The sequence below is a fragment of the Falco rusticolus genome, chromosome 8, assembly GCF_015220075.1.
Source record: "Falco rusticolus isolate bFalRus1 chromosome 8, bFalRus1.pri, whole genome shotgun sequence".
Classification (NCBI taxonomy): Eukaryota; Metazoa; Chordata; class Aves; order Falconiformes; family Falconidae; genus Falco; species Falco rusticolus.
The window spans coordinates 20,303,895-20,318,510 of NC_051194.1; the positions used below are offsets into that span (position 1 = coordinate 20,303,895).

Sequence of the window (14,616 nt, forward strand, 5' to 3'; positions counted from 1 at the left end):
CTGCTGGCCCTGGCCCCGGCCCTCCGGCAAGCCCCGCCCCCGACCGGCGCGCAGGCGGGTGTGAGCTCACGGCGCCGTCGCGGCGTGATGACGTAAGCGGGAGCGCGCGGCGGCGGGTCCCGGCATCTCCGCCATGGCGAAGACCGTGGCCTACTTTTACGACCCGGACGTGGGCAACTTCCACTACGGTGCGGGCTGCGGGGCTGGAGGAGAACCGGGGCGGCGGCGGAGGGGCCGGGCACGGCTCGAGGCGGGTGTACTGCCTAGCCCGGCCCTGGCTGGCCGGAGCGGCGTGGGGCCGGTCCCCTCACGCCGCCGCGGGGCCGAGCGGGCCTGGTAGGGGGGGTCGGCGGTCCCGTCACGGCCCCACGCTGGGCCCGTCCTCGGGGGGGCGAGGCGGGGGGGGGCGGCTGGTGTTGCTCCCCCGGGTGACTCCGTGCCGTTTCCCTTCCAGGAGCGGGGCACCCCATGAAGCCGCATCGCCTGGCCCTGACCCACAGCCTGGTCCTGCACTACGGGCTCTACAAGAAGATGATAGTAAGCGGCACTTCTGGGGCCCGGCGGCGGTCCCCCTGCCAGGCGGTGGGGGAAGAGCAGCTGCAGCTGGTGGCTTCAGGCGAGCCGCTGCCAGGGTGGGGGTTTTAGGCCTTGGCACAAATGAAAGGTGCCAGAGAGCTGTGCGCTTCACTGCAGGCTTCAGTTGTGGCCTCCACGTTAAGACTTGGCCTGTGTTAGTAGGTTCTCAACAGCTTTCTTGCATTGCTGCCTCTCCTTCAGCTCCACTTTTGGCACAGCAGATAACAAAGTTGTTGCAGACAAGGCCTAGAGCAGTCTCGGGCATTCTTATCTGCCTGAGACCCTACCACACCACCCATGGCCGGTTTGAAAAGCACCATTGCTAATTGGCAGTGTCTTGTTCAAACCTGTGCTTACAGCAGCAGGACCACTGGGGACCATGCATGAAATTTCGATGTCTGTAGCCACTTGTAGGAAGGACCCAGTGACCATTGCGGACTGTGTGATCGTAGAGTAGTAAAGCTAAAAAAAAAAAAAATGCCTCAAGAGGCTTGCTCATTCACCTTGATGCTTTAACAGGGTTTACTAATCCTATCTCATACCTGATCAGTCATTGTCCAACCTGCTTTTCAAAACCTTTGTTGCTCAACCAGTTCAAACAACCTAGTCCAGTGCACTCCAGTTCTTACTGTTAAATTTTCTTTTCTGGAAATTTAGCCTATGTAAACCTGATAAAACATGATCAGCGTGTAGCGATAATCAAAAAGAAAACTTAAATCTTATCTTTCAAGAAATGAACTAGGTTTTGGGTAATGGAATATCACCAAACATGTGGTAACCTTCTTCTGAAGTATATTTATTTTACTTGGTGTAAGCAGGATTGAACCAAGCTCCTTTCCCTAGAATCCTTGTTCACTTTTCTGCCTGGTCTTGTGGCACAGAGCAAATGAAAAGCTCTCAGGAGTACAGGGCATATAACAGTGCCTCATGATACAAGATCAAGGTAGGAATGGTAAAGGTCTTCCATAATTCTGCCCCTTTTTGAGATGGTCTTTGCCCATTTTGATGGGCAGAACATGCTACCTGCAGCTGCTGATCATTATGGTGCAACTCATTTTTGTTGGTTTAGTCTTGCTTTTGTTGCAGCAGGGTTGCTTCTGAATGGTTTCGGACTTTTGAGCAATTTAATTCCTAGGCTGACTGGCATGGCTCCAGGTGGTGCTATCTGATCCAGAGGCTGGGTGTAGCTGCAGCCTGTTGTCTCCACAGCCTGTGATTTGTTTGATGTGTCCTGAAGAAGGGCCCCAACCCAGAATGAAAGTGTAGGCTACAGCTCCAGGCATTCTGGTTTTATGTACATATATGTATGTATTTATGTATGTACATATGTGGGCATACAAACACGCATTTACAGTGTCTTTTCTTGGGAATTGCCTTGTTAAAAGAGGTGAAGCGCGCTTCTGTCACAGGCATCATTGTGCATAGCTAGCAGACAGGGAGGGGAGGTGAAAGAAGGGCACAAAACCATCATTGTTGTGACCTGCAGGGAGTGTTAGGACTTTCCCCTGTCCTTCCTCTTCATGCTCATGCATGCCATGTGTGTTCCACCCCGTTCTACAACTGGGCTCTGCTCCTTGTGATGCTCTGTCAACCAGCCGCTTCTCCTGTTGCTCATGAACCTGAACTGGATGACTCTGGAGGTTATTGTGAGGTGTGTGCTCTCAAAATGATTAGGAACTCAGTTGTGGGTTGGTGATTGCAAGGAACTGATAACAGTTGGGATTGTTTTGAGGCTGTGGAGAAGAAAGTGTAATCAACTTGTCTAAGTGATGTTTTCACATCTGCAGTATGCTTTAGGGATAAATCATAAGTTGGTGTGAAAACATGGCAATTGTGCAGAGCTGTCGGACAGAAACGTGTGAATTCCAGTCCCTCTCCAGCTAGATCAGGCACTTCTCCAGACTGTCATTAGCTTCCCAAGTTCCCTCAACACAACCATTAGACATTAAGCAAAACTTCCACTACACCCTCAAAGACTAAATATTTAGGTTTTGTGATACCAAAAAAGCCTTTCTTAAAGGTCACTTCTCAAGCGCTTGAGAATCGGGCAATGTTAAAATCAAAGTTGTATCACTGTGAGCAAAAGAGAAGTATTAGACCAGTGGTTTTAATTGTGGCATGTTTAGTGTCTTCTCCACTATATGGGCAGGACAAGGTGCAACAATCTTGGAAGTTTGGCAGCATTACAGTTTTCCTGCTTTTTATTTTTTAGGGCAGAGACTGAACAGCCAAACCAATGCAAGTGGGGCAGAGGGAAAAGCTAGGTCTTGGCTACTTTGTAGCTGCCCATCGGTGCTGCACAACTGTGTCTTTATCCCTAGCACTGTACAAGTGCCTGGTGTTTGGCATGGGTTCAACATTAAGCTCTTGCACTGCCACCGTATCTGCTTCTGTGGTGAGAGACTTGCAAATTGACTGAAAGTAAATAGAAAATAAGCTGTCCCAAAACTAAAGCACAATGTCAGTTTTTAAAGGAAGGTACTAAAACAGAACAGTGGAACAGTTCCTTGATGCAATATATAAAATTAATGTGATACGTCTAAACATTAGAAAAGCTTCCCTGTGTAATTAATATAATTCCCTAGTAAAATCACATGCAGCCTCAGTGACCTGCTGTTGCACTCGCAGGGGGATGCAGCTGGAGTATACTTGGGGTGCGTGGAATCTTTGCAGAAGCTGTCTTTCAGATTTTTACTGTAAATGTATGAACCTCTATGAATAATTTCCTTAGTTGGCACTTTTCTTGCAGAAACAGCAAAAAGCATATTCTGATGTAACACTTCTATTACTATGTCTGAATTAGGCAGAGCTGTACACTCTGCCACGTTTTCAGTCTTGAAACCCTTCTGTAGAGGTTATATTTTCCACTAGATGCCATCATGAAGCTGAAAACCACAGAGGAAACTTCATCCTGAACAGTCAGTGAGACTGGTAAAGTGATGGGCAAATAAAAGTGGGAATTATGGCCAGTTGTGACTATAAAAAGTCCTGTTAACTGCACTGTGGCTACATCATTATCTGCCCTCTCTACCGCCTCCAAATAAGAGGTCACCGTCCTGTCAGGCAGGGTTTGTCTCTTCACACCTTTCCCAGCTTGTCTGTGGCTGTGGTGCACAAGCGCATGGTGAACCAAGACTCGGCGTTGCTGAAAGAGGAAGGGTTGTCCTGCTGCTCACCTTCCCTGCTCCTCCACTGCATCTTCCCTCTGCCTTTCTTGGCTGTGTCTGGAAGCTGTTGGATCCCTGACACAACCCACTAACTCAGCAAAACCAGGAGAGTTTTCTACAGAGTTGGCTAAACAAGGCAGCTAACAGAGGGGGGGCTGAGTGCCAGAGCTTGCTTAGGGAGGTGGATGGGATTGCTGGGAGCAGGGTGAAGGGTGGAAGGAGGCAGGTTTCTTCTGACAGCAGCTGAGTCTGTCTTGAAGCTTTTGGTCTTCCCCACCGCTCCTTCTCTTTCTAAGTTTTGAATCACATCCCTACATTTTGTTGTCCAAGAGAGCCTCAGGATATCCAGTGAGAGCTATTTCTGTGGTGCGAGCTGCTGCTTCAGTGTTGGTTTTGGTCTTGTTTGATTTTAGTCAATCGTCTGGATTCCTGGGAGATACTGTGCAGAGCCCCTGTGGGGAATAGGCTTTGCCTTCACCCTTAGCAGCTGCACTGATGGCTCGTGCTTGTCAGTTGTCTCATCCTCCTTGTTCGAGTTGTCAGAGACAGTAGCCTCTGAGAAACACCAAAACCCACGCATCCGTGTGGAAAACGCCAGACCACATGCAGACCAGTTCAGGAAAGGAGATGATGGGTTTGTTAGGGTATATTGTGTTTCTGAAAATTAACACATTTCCTGCTTAGCCCAGGAAATGGGCACGTTGGTGCAGTTGCCCTGATAAATTTTCCCTTTGGAGACAAGCCTGTGCATGTTACTATTTTTTTTTGTGTTCCACTTTTTCTATAAAGTGCATGCTTTAATTAAGAAAATTGAGAAACACAAAAAAGTTCTCATATTGATTTCAGTGTAACTGTAATTTCATCTTGCCATGTATATGGTGTTAATTTTTAACTTCCTAAATATAGAGGTATGTGTGTTAAGTGCCAAACTGGCAAACCTGTATTGTCACAAGATCTTTAATTTGAATCCATCCAGTTCCCTGACCATTTTTTTGCTGGCTTTCTGAAGGAAACAAAGCTTATGCAATTCTTCCATCTGTCTGTGAGCTTTCTCTAAATAAATTTGAACCTATCGGCCTATTACAGGCAAATCTGACAGAGGGAAACCACCGCTGTATCAAGATCTTAAAATTGTATGAATGCTGGTGACTGATAAGGGAGTAGTTCCCCCCAGTAAAGAAAAAGCTGTGGTTTGAACTCAGCTGTTTTATTTTGCTAGCTTGCCCAAGGAAGGGGGGTGTGCAGTGGGGGAAGGCAGGCATCAGAGAATGTGGTAAGAGCTGCAGTTATAAGAAGCAGGAAATGGGTTTATGGCTGAAAGAAAAATCAGTAGGAAAGCAGACTTCATGGAGCAATATTGAATTTAAATGAACATGAATATCAGGAAGCCAATGAATTGGAACATTTTCTTTCTATACCTCGTGCATGTTGTTTGTCAATTAGCTGGAGATTTCTTAGAGCCAAAGCAAATGCAAGTTTAGGTGGGAAATAAGTCTTGCCTTTTTCTCTTGAAGGTTTTCAAACCATACCAGGCATCCCAGCATGACATGTGCCGATTCCACTCCGAGGACTACATAGACTTTCTGCAGAGAGTAAGTCCCAACAACATGCAGGGATTTACCAAGAGCCTCAATGCCTTCAACGTGGGTGATGACTGGTGAGTGCTCTGTGTTTCCTGTGAACCCACAGTCAGAAGGGGTGCTCCTGCATTGCTAGTGTCCAGAGAGCTCTTTTAGAGTGTCCCATTTCTTATTGTTTTTAACCAGAACAAGGTGCATGTCCCTCCTGTGTTTATCAGATTACCGGAACCTCCTTGATTCCTTTCCCTTCTCTTTAGATGCTGCAGTCTTCCTTTTTAGATCTGTGTTTAGGCTGTAAGCTTGTTAGGTTAGAGACTGTATCTCCACTTGTTCTTGCAGTGCTGCAGTTCTTGAACATGCTAAGTATCTTAATTGCCTGTCATTTTAGCGTGCATGTTAAATTCAATACAGTGTTGAGAGCCTGATTTTCCAGTAGAACCAAGGAGATACTCATGCTTCTGTACAAAACTACATGAGATCTTGTTGAGAATATTCAATTCCAGTCTTTAATGCTTGTGAGAGATGAAACTTGAAAGAAATGGGTGGAAGGGCTCTGTGGGTGACTGAGGAAATAGCAATATGCCTTCTCTGGTTGAGGATTACAAGGGCTATCAAGAGAGTAAATTGTTCTTATGTATTCTGTGGAGGGGAAAGCTGTAAGTACTAGGAGGGGAGGAGTTATGTTAGCTAGAGAGCAGTGTAATCCATAGAAGGATATTAGTATAGCCTGGTTTTTAAAATACAGGCTGAGAATCAGAAGACTGTTCTCTAACCTTGCTGTTCTGATGATCAGAAACCATCGTCTTCTCAGAACTGAAAGGGGAAATAAAACCCCATGGTCTTTTAAGCTGTGCAAGCTGGTGCCACAGGGGCTCCATGTCCTGTGTTTCTGTACTCTCCCAGTGCCTGGGCTGGCTCTGCGTGGTGGGATGGATCAGACCTTAGCACTGTCTTAAGAGCAGCATTCATCTCCGGTTGCAGTACAGCATGCGTGTGGAAGCCCTGTGGCTGGGATCTTCCAGATACAGCCAGGGAGGAGGTAGTGCAGGAGCAGAGCAGTCCTCTCCTCTCCTGATGCAGTGTCTCACATCATGTCCTGGCTCTGGGCACATGTCAGCAAGGCAGATGCTGGCAGACACTGTGAGCAGGGGAGCCTTTTCAGGGCAAGCTTGGAAGCTTTGGCAATCTTTATCAAATTCACTGAGTTTCCCATTGTGTTTGCAGCCAAATTGCTCGCCTGCTGGTACTTGGTGTGTTACAAGCAGGGTCAGAATGATCCCAAATTAACTCTTTCACAGAGAATGAGTTTTGATCTTGCTCAGGTAATGTCCCTGGACAGTTTTATTCCTGGCTTTGTTCTGGAGAAACAGGGAGGAATGAGATTATGTTCTGTGTTTGAATCGTGGTTTCTTTTTCAGTCCAGTGTTTCCAGGCCTCTTTGAATTCTGCTCTCGCTATACTGGGGCCTCCCTGCAGGGAGCAACACAGCTGAACAACAAGGTAACTGAGCTGATGCACTTATCTTTTGAAACACAGGAATAAGCCAACTGGTTTTCAATTTAAGGAGAACCTCATGGATTTGTTTTGTAAAACAGCATAACAAGCACTGCTGTGTTGGGGCATAAATACCTAGTGCTGTAGGACTGTTAAGCTTGAGACCATTCCTGTCCTGTCGGAGGCAACCATTTAGTAGATGTTTAATCCAGAAGGAGTCAGAGGATACTAATGCTGCACATACTAAAATCACAAACTGCTCTTAGTGCTGTAGAACAAACCTGGGGTCTTCAGTGAAACTGGCTGCTGGGAGACCTCGAGAGTGCTGCTAGGTCTGTGCTATGGAAATGCACTGAATAAGACCATGCAGAAGGTCTGAAGAGAAGGGTCCCTTGGGAGAGTATATATATATATTAAAAAAAAAAAGTACAAAGATTTGAGTCTTTTAGAGACCTGAGAAGGGTCTAATGGGTGTAAAGAACAAGTGCAGGAACAAAGTGTATATGCCAGGTGCTCTGCCTGCTGCTGGCTGGAGGGGAGGCAGTGGTAGTGGGAGGTAATCTTTTCTGATCTAATGGAGAATATAAAGCACAGGACTAATCCAGTATGGGCCTAATGTAACCAAAACTGTTGTCTGGGCTAACAACCAAGATGGAGCTTTGGAAAGGCCTCCGTAGGAGAAGGAAAGGCTAGAAGGGTGTTTGTGGGCCACAGCACTGGCCAGGTTGAAGTGGGTGCAGCGAGGAAGTGGGTGCAAGGTTGTTGTTACTATGTTGTCACCTTTAACTTATCTTTACTTTCTTAGATCTGTGATATTGCAATAAACTGGGCAGGGGGCCTGCATCATGCCAAAAAGTTTGAGGTAATGAGGCAAATCTGTGCATTCCTCTGTCTTTTTGAGGCCCAGGCTCTTGTGTTGATCTCATTCTAATCTGGTTGGTTTTCTCTGTCTTACAGGCTTCTGGGTTTTGTTACGTTAACGACATAGTTATTGGCATCCTGGAGCTGCTCAAGTAAGGGCATGGAGCAAATGCAGTACTGTCCTGACTGGCGTGTGATTTCCCTCTGCTGCTTCTGTTCTCTCTGTCTGTTTCCCCTGCTTTGTTTGCCATTTTAGAGTCTGGGAAAGCCAACAACTAGATTTTTGTCCTGGCCTCCTCTTCAGGCACAAGAAGGGGGACTTGAGAATTGCATTATCTGATTCCAGTTTGTTGCATGCAGCTTAAGGGATACAGAAGAGTTCTTCAACTCCATTTCTCATCCATCTGTGAAATATTAATTTCAGGGTCTTCTGAGACTCGGTGTTTTTGCCACAGTGAGCCTTTTGTAAGTAAATACAAACTATGGCTCACTGGAAACAGTTAAATGACTCGAATCTTTCCTGATTTGCTTGAGTGGCTTAAGAACAGAATTTGAACAACACATGGATGATCAAAGGACACTTTTCTTTGAGTAGAAGAGAGACATAATTTTTTTCTTTTTAGAAAATGAAAAATAAATTCAGATTGGAAGGAAGAGTTACAGAAATACCTTCCGTTTTTTGGATCGGTTTTGGGGTTGGGCATTTTTTTTTTTTTTTGTATTCTCACATGCCTGCCTTGTCACTGAATCTGAGACAAGATGTTATGAAATTATAAAAAGGTTTGTGGCTGACTGCACAACAGTTTCATGACTGGTGGCAAGCTTACGCACTCTCAAAGTCAGATTTACAGGATTTACTGGGGTTTCTTGTACTTCCTTTCCCTCTGCCAGTCTTCCCTGCTCTGTGTTTGGAACCTCAGGTCTTCATTGTGTATCTCTGCACATGCCGTCATGTCGTCTTGCATGAGTCCCATATGCCAGAGGCTTCAAATACAGCCCAGTAACCCCTCATGAGAGATTTTAATATGTCCCTATTCTTTTATTTCCTGTTTTCAGAAACCGTTTCTGCAGCAGGTGGCTGCATACTTGAGATTTCTTCCTACCATGGGAGTACTGTGGTGCCTCTAACTCTTAGACAATCACTTTCTCCATTTACCAGTGTGCAAGGGCTGCATGTACACATCCCCTTTTTTTCCTTGCAGTCATTTGTCTGCAGGATTAATAATCTGGACTGTTTTAAAATAGTTTGTCTCTCTTCAGAGACTGAGGCAAAGTACTGGTCTACTAATCAGCATGGGTCAGTATCTTCAACCAGTTTGATCAGGTTGCTGCAGACACGCTTAAAGCCATGGTTCCAAGTCAGATGGCACAAACCACGTCCTCCTCTTCTCTGTTTCGATGCTGTTTTGCTTTTCAGGTCCCTCCCTAGTCCCCTAGGGTTTCAGCATGGATGCCAGATCCCCCGTTCTTTGGAGATTTACCAGATGCTGTATTTCCCTATGAAAAGCTGGAGGAGTTCTCTCCAGCCACCCAGACAGCTCTAGGGCCTGGCAGACAGGGGTAGCTTAGGGCCATGTCTCCAGTGCTCAACAGCACATGAACTTTGATCATTACCCCAGTGAATTTACTTGTGATGATATCCCCTTCTTTACCCTCTGTCTCTGTGACCCAGCAGACTTCTCCAGTAAATTTAGTCCAGGCTGGTGGTTTTGGTGCTAGCCAGCTGGGACAGTGCTGCCAGTACTCTGGCACATGAAGGAAGTAAGTTTTCCTACCTCCTCCTTGGCTAGCTTACCTTTCATTTCCTGATATGATTAAAAATAGTTGGAGCTCTTAAAGATTAATGGCATGTTTGTAGAGGAAACAAACCCCCCAATTTTCTAACACCCTGGGTGGTTAAAATAGGTTACCTTCATCATGTGCTTTCAAAGACATTTCTGGCCCTATCTAAAACTTTATTCTAGTATCTATTTCAAGCACATCAGAAGAAAATGTTTTAGTTGTGGAGTGTGTTTGAGTGTATATGAATGCCTCATATCTAAACTATTTGATATGCCTCAGATGGGACAGGCAAGTTCTTTTGGCAAGTGGACTTGCAGGTAGGTGTCAGTGGTGGTTTTCAGAGCACCAGGTGATACTGAGGCATGTGGGGGATAGTGAGGTTGGGTATGGTGCAGACACTAATGCTGGTTTTCCTCATATATTCAACAGGTATCATCCACGCGTTCTGTACATTGATATTGATATCCATCATGGAGATGGTGTGCAGGAGGCTTTCTACTTGACGGACCGTGTCATGACAGTGTCCTTTCACAAATATGGGAACTATTTCTTTCCTGGTACAGGTATGTATTTTCCCTTGTAGTGTGAACCTGGCCTTGCTTCAGAATCCTTTGAAAGCTCTGCTGGAGTGTAAAAGTGTGAAATCATGAAATCAAAGCTTCAGGGAGAAATGGTGAAGAAAGGGCTTGGAAAATCAACTAGAGGGTAACAGGAGTGTAGTTATTTGTAAGAAAAAGGGATCCTAGCTAGGTTAAGAGATCTCAACCCAGACCAGATTTGGCCTTTCCACACCTCTGAAGTCTCAGAGCTGTTGTGATTCTCCTGTCTTTCCCTGGCCAGGTGACATGTATGAAGTTGGTGCAGAGAGCGGTCGTTACTACTGTCTCAACGTGCCTCTACGAGATGGCATTGATGACCAAAGTAGGTGTTGCATGGCATTTCCCCTTGCCCAGGCATTTGCTAGTCCTCCTGCTCCAGAGCCATGACAAATCTGCCTTTCTCTCCAAAGGTTATAAACACCTCTTCCAGCCAGTCATTAACCAGGTGGTAGATTACTATCAGCCCACCTGCATAGTACTGCAGGTAAGAAAGCAAGCCTCTGCGTATGTCCATCCCTTTCAGAGGCTGTAGGTTGGAGGGGGCTGCTATCAACATGTTACCTTCTGTTCCCGGGGAATCGGGGTTGGTGTGTCCTAGCTGAGCTGCTGTCTGTACCCTCTGGTGAATGAGGATGGCCAGGGGTGGGGGGACACTGATACATGTCTGGAAAGCAGTGCCTCAGTGTCAGAAATTCAGCCGTTCTTTTTCTCTTCCCCAGTGTGGTGCTGATTCTCTCGGTTGTGACCGTTTGGGTTGTTTTAACCTCAGTATAAGAGGACATGGGTAAGTACAGCGGGGCTGGGGCAGAGCAGTTTGTTGAAAGACCATCCTTTAGTCTGAAGGGCTCTAATGTCTCCTCTGCTGTGAGGCTTGAGCTTTGGCCTTCAGCAGCACCAGCAATTTTTTGGGTTTTTTAACACTTGTGTGACAGGAGGAGATCTCAGAATGAGCTTTGTACAAGGCACTGCAGAGCAGGTGGTTCACAGAGTAGCATGTTGTTCTGGCTCCCTTGGTGGAAGCCCTGAACTCCAGGTGTATCCAGCCATGGTGGTGCTTGAGCGCACAGCAGCGTTTCTGACACATGAATGTGTGCTGCAGTTAACAGCTTTGGCATTTTTTTGTTTGGGGTTTCTAGAGAGTGTGTGGAGTATGTTAAGAGCTTCAACATCCCCTTGCTGGTACTGGGAGGAGGTGGTTACACAGTCCGCAACGTGGCACGATGCTGGTGAGTCTCTTCTCTGCTTGTTGAACGTCACTGACTCAGCAGTTGCCTGTGGGCTTTGTCCCTGCGTGCACTGTGTGATTTTCTCTGGACTGAGCTCATCTTATTCCATGTTTTCAGGACTTACGAAACATCATTGCTTGTAGATGAAGCAATTAGCGAAGAGCTCCCGTACAGCGGTAAGTTGGAATTCCATTTTTTCCTCATTAGCTGAGCTAAAGTATTTGTTATATCAACTGAAGGATTAACACTTCTATTTCTGATCTTAGAGATGGCCTTAGTCCTCTCCTGCCACCCACTTGTAGACTTTGCTGGGCAGACACACTCTTACTGTGTCATGTATCATTTCATTTGGATCATTTTCTATTCAGTGACGTGAGCGTTAGTTTTGCTTGCCCTGTTTCATATAATTCCCTGTGGTTGCAGAGATGTACATCACTCTGTTTTTTAGGGTCTGGTCACTTCTAGCGTGGTGAGAGAGCAAGCTCTGCTCTGCAGAGCAATCTGGGCTGGCTCCCTCGTCTCTCTGCTGTAACTCTGGCTCATTCCATTACAGAGTACTTTGAATACTTTGCTCCAGACTTCACCCTTCATCCTGACGTCAGTACAAGGATTGAAAATCAGAACTCCAGGCAGGTGAGTGCTTGCAGCCTTATTACAGTATCACCAATGTACTTCCAAAACCCTGTGGTTGATGCTCTCTCCTGTGAAACGAAGTAGAGTGCAGGCAAGGAATTCTTGCGGGGCAGAAAACTGGCAAAAGAAAGCAGAACCTTTCCTCTGGGGTGTCAGTCTCATAGCATTTGAGAACCTTGCTGCATTGTTTTACTGGTTTCTGTGTGAGTTTCATTGATGGAATGAACTCTCCTACCTCCTCTGCTCTGATAAATAGCTTTTTGCACAAACTTGTTTCTCATAGCCACCACATAGATGATGCAGGCAGGTAGCAGTGCTAACAGTTGTAACTCTATGTAGACTGCCAGATCTCACTGTGGCGATCCCTCTGTTTTTTCCATGTAGTACTTGGATCAGATCAGGCAGACGATATTTGAGAATCTGAAAATGCTGAACCATGCTCCCAGTGTGCAGATCCATGATGTCCCTTCTGACTTGCTCAGCTACGATCGCACTGATGAGCCTGATCCAGAGGAAAGAGGCTCTGAGGAAAACTACAGCAGGTACCAGATCTTGTTCTGGAGAAACGGGCTTCAGTTTCTGTCCCTGCCAGGATGGGCAGATCATATACTAGAGACCATCTGTTTCCTAGAACAGATACCAAGTCACTTCTGAGTCTGGTTTTATCCAGGGAGCGCCTCTCTAGAAATGTGTGGTCTCCTCACGTAATAGTTCATGGGGTGTTTGATTGCAGGGCATCTTCTGACTAGCGGTGTGACCTAGGCGTTCTTCTCTGGCCATGAGGGTGCCAGGGCTCTTCTCACTGATGGTGATTGTCTTTCCCCCAGGCCAGAAGCTGCCAACGAGTTTTATGATGGTGACCACGATAACGACAAAGAGAGTGACGTTGAGATCTGAGGGCTCTGGTGTGGGGCTCTGGACTGTGGGGGGTCCCACATTGGACATGGGTGCTTGGAGCAGGTAACTGGGCCATGCAGGAGCCACTTAGCCCTCCCTTCGTATCTGATTGCATGTGGTGGCAGCAGAAACAACACCACTGCAGGCTTCTACTACTTGGAGAGGCAGAGAGCAGTAAAATGTGTTCCTTGCTTTCCACCACGTGTCATGGTTCCAGCTGGGTTCCAACTCTGGGAAATGGAAATTGGAAGTAGCGCTCAAATCTGTGCTGTGCACTGGCTGGCAGCTGTGCAGCTGCCTTCAGAGGCTGACCTGTGCTGGTTTGTTCACCTGTAACTCCTGTGCAGGCTTCTGCCAGCAAGGTGGGAGCTGGAGCAGTTGTGCCTACAATCTCTGCCTCTCTTCAGCAGCAACACCTGATACATCCTGCTCTCCCTGGCCCTCCACTCAGGTACCCAGTCAACTGCCCTCTGAAGCCTGCACTGAGAGTTGCTTCCTGATGTCTCTTCTAACCATCTGATGCTCCACAGCTCAAGAAAAACTACTCGAGAAGACAAGGCCAGTTGTGGGATAGCAGTCAGGAATGTCCCTGGAGCAGGGAGCATCTTGATGGAGCAGGATGGAAGAATGTATGCAAAGCATAGTCTTGTTCTTTCCCCCCACTACTCAGTTTTGCGTTCACAAGAGTACTGCAAACACTTTGCCAAGTTGGACCTAACTTCCCTGTTTTCTTTATTCTTCAAGAGGCTAAAATCACTGTGGAACAGAGGTTTGGCTGCCAAGGTCAGTAAATAGTGTGTCTTGCACCTCTAATATAGCTTCCAGCTGTGTTTTCCAAGTTCACACATGGTCCTTCTATGTGTTAGCAAGAGATTGAGACTGCTTGCTCGGAGTGGAAGCCATTCCCTCTTGACTGTGCCCAGGAGACATCGCTCTGCTCGTGGTTGAGGGAAGCTGCTTCCTCCCAAGTCCTGTCATCTTGCCCTCACACAGCAGATTTCTCTCAGCTGTCTCTCAAATCCCAGACTTTGCTGCTCCTCCTCCAGTTATCACCTGGTACCTGTCATGGTTTGGAGTGTGCCATTTGGGGAGGCGGGAGGGGTTTAGCCTCTGACTGTCTGTACTGTTCTGTTTGTTTACTGATGTCTTTAAACATTAAATGAAGAGGCAGTATTTTTCTTACCTGACCTGTTCTGTTGTTCGTCTGTTTAATACTCACACCTTTTTGGCTCCTGTACTCCCAAGGACTGAGAACATGCTTATCATCCCTGGCAGGGTAGCATCCTCTGCCGTCTGAATGGAGGGCATTCAGCTCCTCAGAGTATATGCTGGTGAGTTTTCAACATCAGTGCACAATGAGGAGAGTACCCTGAATTGCCTCACAACAGGGCAGGTGGGCTGGTGGACACTCTTGCTTCTGCCTGTGAGTCCAGTAAAAGCTTTGCAGGAAGCTGCAGAGCTGATTCAAAAACCTTAACCTGCATTTGTTTTAAATACCGTGGTTTCTTTGAGTTGCAGTTTCTGTAAGAGCCTGCTCTTTGCAGTCTCACTTTCCTAAAGGCCTTGTTGGTGACTGGTTTTTAGTTCATGTAACTCCAGTGTGAAGCAGACAGTAAGTCAATGTTACTCCTGCTAGGTGCCCAGAGAAATAAGTTACGGTAGAATTAGACTAGGTGTGGAGAGTGGTGATCAAAGGTATAGCACAGCTCCTATATGAGGAATAACTCCATGGATGAGGATCCATCAGCTGGGGAGAGAACTGAGCTGGGAAAGAAAGAAGCCGTAAGGTTTATAGAATCAG

The 14,616-nt window shown here is 46.7% G+C and overlaps 1 protein-coding gene across 2 annotated transcripts; it reads left to right on the forward strand.

Moving 5' to 3' along the window:
• The first annotated feature begins 76 nt into the window (after positions 1–76).
• Positions 77–14,002, forward strand: HDAC3 (histone deacetylase 3). 2 transcript variants are annotated; one of them, XR_005105630.1, is made up of 16 exons: positions 77–188; positions 455–537; positions 5,258–5,400; positions 6,742–6,823; positions 7,623–7,679; positions 7,775–7,830; positions 9,890–10,023; positions 10,301–10,381; positions 10,470–10,543; positions 10,779–10,843; positions 11,196–11,285; positions 11,403–11,461; positions 11,839–11,918; positions 12,303–12,460; positions 12,746–13,598; positions 13,682–14,002. XR_005105630.1 is itself a non-coding variant. In XM_037396380.1 (15 exons), exons 1-15 carry the CDS (start codon positions 134–136, stop codon positions 12,813–12,815), a joined length of 1,287 nt encoding a protein of 428 aa, XP_037252277.1. In that variant the 5' UTR covers positions 77–133; the 3' UTR covers positions 12,816–14,002. The 2 variants fall into 2 exon arrangements, 1 of the variants encoding a protein (XP_037252277.1); XM_037396380.1 differs by having other exon boundaries at positions 12,746–14,002.
• Positions 14,003–14,616: the final 614 nt, after the last annotated feature.

What these genes read in the sequence shown, in the direction of transcription:
- HDAC3 (XM_037396380.1), top strand. Translation starts at nt 134, where the DNA reads ATGGCGAAGACCGTGGCCTACTTTTACGACCCGGACGTGGGCAACTTC. An exon ending in TTCAACGTGGGTGATGACTG is followed by an intron (nt 5,401 to 6,741) that starts GTGAGTGCTCTG and finishes TTTCTTTTTCAG; the next exon opens with TCCAGTGTTTCCAGGCCTCT. An exon ending in CGCAACGTGGCACGATGCTG is followed by an intron (nt 11,286 to 11,402) that starts GTGAGTCTCTTC and finishes CCATGTTTTCAG; the next exon opens with GACTTACGAAACATCATTGC.